Source organism: Penaeus vannamei, chromosome 18 (assembly GCF_042767895.1).
Source record: "Penaeus vannamei isolate JL-2024 chromosome 18, ASM4276789v1, whole genome shotgun sequence".
NCBI classification, from domain to species: Eukaryota; Metazoa; Arthropoda; class Malacostraca; order Decapoda; family Penaeidae; genus Penaeus; species Penaeus vannamei.
In genome coordinates, this window is record NC_091566.1 from 25,048,219 (window position 1) to 25,055,718 (window position 7,500).

The 7,500-nt window shown below is 35.5% G+C and overlaps 2 protein-coding genes across 2 annotated transcripts in view; both read left to right on the forward strand.

Moving 5' to 3' along the window:
* The first annotated feature begins 125 nt into the window (after positions 1 to 125).
* LOC113809115 (uncharacterized) lies at positions 126 to 3,446 on the forward strand. The gene is made up of 3 exons (XM_027360603.2): positions 126 to 259; positions 2,713 to 2,886; positions 3,063 to 3,446. The coding sequence occupies exons 2-3, from the start codon at positions 2,733 to 2,735 to the stop codon at positions 3,332 to 3,334; spliced, it is 426 nt and encodes a 141-aa protein (XP_027216404.1). The 5' UTR covers positions 126 to 259; positions 2,713 to 2,732; the 3' UTR covers positions 3,335 to 3,446.
* Positions 3,447 to 6,402: 2,956 nt separating this feature from the next.
* The window catches only part of LOC113809113 (zinc finger protein 892), a 5,539-nt gene continuing 4,441 nt past the window's right edge, over positions 6,403 to 7,500 (forward strand). The window contains exon 1 of the mRNA XM_027360600.2: positions 6,403 to 6,543. The gene's annotated coding sequence lies outside the window, so the exon portion shown is untranslated. The remainder of the gene's footprint in view (positions 6,544 to 7,500) is intronic.

A 7,500-nucleotide genomic window follows, 5' to 3' on the forward strand; every position in this document is an offset into this window, starting at 1 on the left:
TGGTAATACAAGTTAAGGATAACGACCTAAACCTGTATGGACCTTTTAAGGAAAAAAATATCTGATATAAACATGTATATAGAAATAGCCAATCAAAAATAACAAAACGAATTAGAAATTAACACCCGCACTCATTCACAGAGATCACCTCCAACTTTCCCAACTAAAAGACCTTCCGTCGTATCCCCTGCAAAGACAGACTTGTCCAGACGAAGCAAAAGACACGTGTGTGAAGGAAAACACGATCCATTTCATTGCGGTAAGGGTTTGGGCTGATTCTTTTACAGCATTTATTCTGATGTTTCTGAGGGTAGGAGTACTAACATTAATTGTAGTGTACATATTAGTTAAAGTATTGTTTGTTTACATATGGCAGAGAAATGTGTAGGGAAGCAGAGCTGAGTATGTAGTATGGCAAAGTGTGATATATACCAATTCAAGTAAATTGCAGTACGGTAGTGAAAATCGCCCATATGGCCTTTATGTGCTCTTTCTAGTACAAGGATAATCTTGGTTTCAATTATGCTATGCCATGAGTGCCAGTTCTTTAAACGTGTACTGTCCATATATAATAGATTTAGTCTAAGGGAACTTGGTAGACAGATCCCAGACTGTAGAGTTACACATTCCCCGTGCAAAAATTATTTGGTCAAATTCTGTCCATGCAAATGTAGTGTCGGGTAACTTTCTGCATACTTAATTCTTTATTAAATTGTCTTCCGCACATAAAATTCTTTTGACATTTCTCAGCTCTTGTTTCATCATCTGTCTGCGCAAATGTAGACAAAATAATGTTTTCCGGGCATGAAAAAATGCAATATTCCCCGCGCAAGAAAAATACTCTACAGTCTGGGACAGATCTTGACCCACTTAACTGGGGAAGGCATGGAATGTACCAGGGAATTATTGGCTTTGTTGCATCTTAGGGCCAGTTATTAGAACCCATGCACTAATTATTGCAATTGTTGAACATTTGAAAATTTATAATTTGCTGAAAAACAAAATACTGATGCTCATATTCAGAGACATTTGGGACACTTTAAACAGAGCTGAATCGGTCTCTCATCCTTGACAGCCAGTCACTGCTGGACTGTCTCGATGATGGTGATGATGATGACAGCAGTGAGATGCCAGTCCATCTTTCCAGTTAAGTTATCCAAAGTGTCTCTGAATATGAGGATATATGGGCAACAAGAGGTGGATGCCTTTACATCAAATCAGGCACGTCACGCAGACCTGCCTGGGCTTTATTTTGTTATTCAATTTAAGTGGAGATTTTACCTTCTTGGCAGGCTATTATGGTTCAGTAGTTCCCTGTAGTGTGTTTTTTATTTCTATTAACGATGACAAAAATACAAAAATGCTGAATAGTCTAGGCCTAACCCTGCTGTCTTCTTGTTCATACCTCTCCGACCAAAATGCGTGTCCCCAAGCCTGTTGGCAAGCAGTTATATCTAACAGACATAATTATAAGGATCATTAGATTCACAGCAAAAAATATCTTGTAAAACTTATCCAGTAGAAAGGGAAAATTAATTGAAAATGCAACCTTACCATAGAATTTAAGATAAACCACAAAATACATTTTCATTTTTTAAGAGGCTTTAACCCTTGACTCTTCCTTTGGGAAGAGTCAAGTCAAGTAAAGTGCTCATATTCAGCAACACTTCACATATTTTAAGGGGTACTGGACCCAGAGTTACCAGTATCTTATACCTGTTGGCTAATAACTGTCAAGCTGTCTCGTACCTCAGCAAGTCATTGTTGAACTCCATCGCATTACAGTCAGTCTGAGCCGTTCTGAAGTGTCTTTGAATTTGAGAGAATGTTCCTTATGAGCCAACAAGGTATTACCTATTAACTAGTATCCTGACAGTGTTATATCTAGCTGGAAGATTTGCCATATATTATTTTCTGTTTTTCAATTAAAAGCAGTCTAAACTGGGAAACCTTACTAAATGCTTCTATAAATATAATAATAATGAAAATTTGTAAATAAAAATCAAGAAATGGTAAACAAGGGAGGGCAGGTAAGCCTAGCAGTTGACTCCTTTACTAAACACTTATAGATCCACCAATGCGTAAATAAAATTGATAAAGGAAAATCACCCTCGACAGGTTTTGTATATATACATGTCCTCCTGGCATTAATACATTAAAACAGTTAATTCCAGTATATTATTTTATTTTATTTGTTTATATTTTTTTCATCTGCATAATTTCTCAATAGCAGTTTCCCCTTCATATATATATATATATATATATATATATATATATATATATATATATATATATATATATATATATATATATGTATATATGTATATATGTATATATGTATATGTATATGTATATGTATATGTATATGTATATGTATATGTATATGTATATGTATATGTATATATATATATATATATATATATATATATATATATATATATATATATATATATATATATATATATATATATATATATATATATATATATATATATATGTATATATATATATATATATATATATATATATATATATATATATGTATATGTATATGTATATGTATATATATATATATATATATATATATATATATATATATATATATATATATATATATATATATCAACCCCTCTGCCTCCCTGCCTCCCTCCCTCCCTCCCTCCCTCCCTCCACCACCATTTCTAAATCATATTTGTATCCCTTGCCTTACAGATACCTTCTGCTCATCAATAATGGCTAGAAGTTCCAAAGGCAAAGCTGCTAAGAGAGTCAAGAAGGGCAGAATTCCACGTTATGCACCAAAACTCGAAAAACAGTTATTGTCAATTGTCAAAAAAGCTGAGGAGAACAATGCTCTCCCAAAAGTAGTCGGAAGAATTCCAAAAGGTTGGTAGCATTTATTAAGGTGTTTGTGTGGGCATATGCTTTTGCATATGCATGCTCTGGTTATTTAGAAGTCTCTTTGACTTTTTCAATATTATTTTGAATTGAAATTTATACATTTTTATATTCTGGTGTGCATTTGCCAACACATGTTTCATCTTTTTTACTTAATATTTCAGTTGAACTTCTTGAGCCGAAGGAGGAGAAGAATGCAGAGGAGGCTGAAACCATGGACACAAACCAGCCAGAGGTTGAGGTTAAGGTTAAGGAGGAAGTAATGAGTGACACTGGAAGCATCATGGGCAATGACAAGAAGGGGATCTTCAAGAAACTCTACACTGTCCGGCAGATGAGAAAGAGGAAAATTAACAAAAACAAAGCTAAGAGGCTGAAGGTTGTTAACAATGCCACAAAATGTTTGGTGTATGTGAGCAAAAAGCAGAGAAGGTGAAGTGTATCTTCTCCATTTCGGGTTTACACATTCATACTTGTTACTCATAATTTCATGATGCTAGGTGTGTCTCATAGATAATCATATTCTTAGAATAAAATCATTTAATATCTATTTCTTGTATGGTTTACCTTGGAGACTGGATTTATAGTCATACTATACATGTCTATTAACAAAACTGTGCAGGTAAATAATTTGTATGTGTCAGACATTACAAATGCAACCCCCTGGGGAAGGCAGGAGAGTGAAACAAAAAAAAATCTTGTATTTGGCAATGTATTTCATCTTTCTTTATCTGCTTTCACTTCCATTTTCCTTCATAATATTTGGAACATGATCAAGGATCCTTTCCAAAAAAGTATAAAATAAAACATACAAATGATTTATATAATGTAATAGTAGTGATATTCAAAACCTAACTTGCATAATTGGTTCCTTCACTTAATGCTTAACTGGTGCAGTTTCTCATAACTTTATTTGTATTATTTGCAGTAGAGGAATACACAATTGTAACTGATGATGTTGGTTTTAAGCACATATAAGAAAATATGGAAGATCAAGTATCGTATGCATTCATTTGCCAGATAAAAAGTGAAAAGAAATATATTTTGAGATTTATGACGTTCCATGTATAAAAAATTGCTAATATAAAACGTGTTGTAAACAGGTCAATATGTTCATTCTTGCTATTTTCTGCCCATGAAAATAAAATGAGCAATAAATGATAATATATGTATTTATTCAAATGCTAATGAGAATTTTTTTTAAATCAAATCGTCTTATCCTTTTAAATCTATTACAAAATTTACATAAATGATACCTGAAGGATAGTTTAGTTCAACACGTTCTTTAAAGGCCTTGCTTATGGGCCAACCTTTTCATATGTAAAGTTGACCCATTTAAATCCTCAATGGAATGTTTTTTGGGTCTAGATTTCAAGGTGTAAAAAAATATCTACGTAACAGCTGATGCGAGATGTCTAATTGTCGTCGTCTACGGACAGCAACGATTCACCGTGTTACCACATTCACATAATCTTTGATACATACGGTAATTGTTGCAGTTGTAATTAATTCCTGCATCATGCACTGTATTTCCATTACTGGTAACCGGAGTTTGGACACGGTCCTTATTCTTTAAAGAATGGGAATGGTACATTTCTCCATTTCTTAGGATTATTCTCACTTTCCAAGATTTGCTAAACAGTCTGGTCCTGAACATCTCCATATCTCCAATGATGTACCATCTAGAACAGTCACCTTTCCAGTCTCTATCATCTTCGCAGGTTCCCCCTGTTGCCATGGGGGGCTTAGGAGACAGAGACTGGGGCCCAAAGTGAGGGATCACCCCTACCTTGGACCTCAGCCCTTGCCTCAACTAATTTTGCATAGTCTTTTCTTCTTTATTTTCCCTTTCTTGATCCCCTTCTGTCTACATCCTAAAGTGTGGGATCCGTGCTGAAAGGATCATAGGCTGGCTTTGTGTCAGTCCTGAACGGCCTTCATACTCCATTTGCTGTTCCCTCTTACAGCGCACTACAGCCTTTGACATCTAACATATTTTATCCTTATTGTTAACTCATTCTTAACCCTTTTGCCACAATACTTTGTCATAAAGCTGTATACCCTTTCCCTACCTAAGGCCTTTACTCCCAAGCCTCGCCCTGTTGCTATATTTTGTATATGCTGCTAATGACCTTCACTGATAATCCATCAGACTTCGTGACTTCATATCATCTAACCATCTCTCTGCTTCGTCTTTCATCAGCTTCTCAGCATTCTAACTTCCTTCTTAACCTTCTTCTTGCTTTTCAATATTGCCATCAGCCTAATCCTGTTCCACATCCTTCCCCTGTGTGGCCAATCTGTACATTTCCTTTTCTCATTATTGCCTTTTCCTTAGCCTTCTCTTCAGTTTACTTCGCGTCAGAGGCAGGACTGACGGGCATTACTGATACGAACAAAATATCACACACACACACACACACACACACACACACACACACACACACACACACACACACACACACACACACACACACACACACACACATACACACACACAGAGAGAGAGAGAGAGAGAGAGGGGGGGGTGGTAAGTGACACTCAAGACACTATATTTGAGAGCTTTCAAATGTCAGGACAGAACCTCTAACAAGCCTCTTGCCTGCAAAATGAATTTCCTTCCTACCCTTCTTTTTTCGAAGTTTGGTCTATATAAGTACTTATATAGACCTTGCCCAAAACACGAATCCTTAGGTCGTCCTACGGACCCCCACTACCCGTGACCAATACAATGCTGGAATTAAATCACTATGAAATATTAACATCAGACTTCTGTAAAAAGAAAAAATGTGTTTTAAAGTTTCCAAAGCGATTTCTGAATTTAGTGACCTACAAAAGTTTATCATATTCCCATTAGGTATGAACTTATACAAATTAGTAAATTATCCAGTAGGTTACTTGTTCACTTTTTCTTACTCCCCTTATTCTCTCTCCGTTTGTATACACTAAATTGATCATGTGTCCTTAGAATGGATTAATTACTATTCAAATTTAACATCAATTTCCTCTAGTAATCCATCAGTATCGTCGAGCAGTTGGTACTAGAAAACGAAAAGAGGTTCTGACAGTAGGGAATGAGGTATTTTTCTTTTTCCTTTTTAGTACAGTTTATAGACCCATTACTGTAGCTTCTGCCAACGTTTATAGTCACTTGCATACACAATGACAGTCTGTAAATTACAGTTTTGTAATCAAGTTGGAAAGTCGAGGGGTTACCAGAAAAAAGAGGTGGCTATAGTGCGTGTGCGTTTACATGTGTGCGTGTGCGCGTTTGTGTGTGTGTGTGTGTGTGTGTGTGTGTGTGTGTGTGTGTGTGTGTGTGTGTGTGTTTGTGTGTGTGTGTGTGTGTGTGTGTGTGTGTGTGTGTGTGTGTGTGTGTGTGTGTGTGTGTGTGTGTGTGTGTGTGTGTGTGTGTGTGTGTGTGTGTGTGTGTGTGTGTGTGTGTGTGTGTGTGTGTGTGTGTGTGTGTGTGTGTGTGTGTGTGTGTGCGCGCGCGCATGTGCGTGTGTGTGTGTATGTGTATGTGTATGTGTGTGTGTGCACGGGCACGCGTGCTGGGTCACACATGAAGTTGCGGATGTCACATGTCAGTTGTTTCAATATTCCAAATGTAAACAAAGTCAAAGCTGTTGTACATAAACAAGTGTAAGTTGGTCATTTATTTCCATGTTTCTGTGGATTAACAAGAGTTTGAATTAGTCATAGAATGTTGAATTGGGGACGAAAAGTGGAAATTCCATACAATACTTAGACTAGAGGGTAATTTACATTACCGAATATAAAAATTTTGAGAGACGATCCCATTTTGAAAGTTACAGCAAGTGTCTCCAAAAGTCAAAACATATATCCTTAAATTCATACTGATTAATTCGTTATCAATAAAGTTTCATTTATCATTTAGATATAGATTGGCGTCTTTCTTCATATTGAGACTATTAATTCTATGATTGTTTCTGATACTTCTTCATTATAAGGTATTATTTTAATTCAATCTCTTGTTACTTGTGTTACTTTTGGGACCATTCATGAATCAGAAAAAACAGGTCTGGAACAGAAAGGTTTAGGGTATTAAGTACATAGAAGATAAGTTCCCAAGAATCACTGGCACTGTCATTTGCATATATCATTTATCGTTTTAAAGAAGGCTGTATGAAACAACCTGTACCTTTATTTCTTTCCATTTATTTGGAAGGGTGATATGCTTTACGCTTCAAACTTATTGAGATTCAGATTGAGATGTGACTCTTGGTAGTGATCGAGAATGACACTGTGCAGGGATAGTTATGAACTTATTATAATCACGACTTATCAAATATTTATGAAACACCTACATACGCAACCATTGGCTCTGCGCCTTTGGGACTCTGGCAAAGGGCAGGTAATGGTTGCACACACTGGTAAACTTTTAAGTTGCTACATCAACAAACAAGGAAAGGGCATTAGTATTATGAAAAGATTATGTAGCTACCACATTCAAATGAGGTAAATATCATTGTCATCGTCATTATTATTATTGTTGTTATCATTTTTATTGATTTTGTTAGTCATTATTATTGTTATCATTGTTATTATTATTGCTGTTATCAATTTTATTATTGTCAT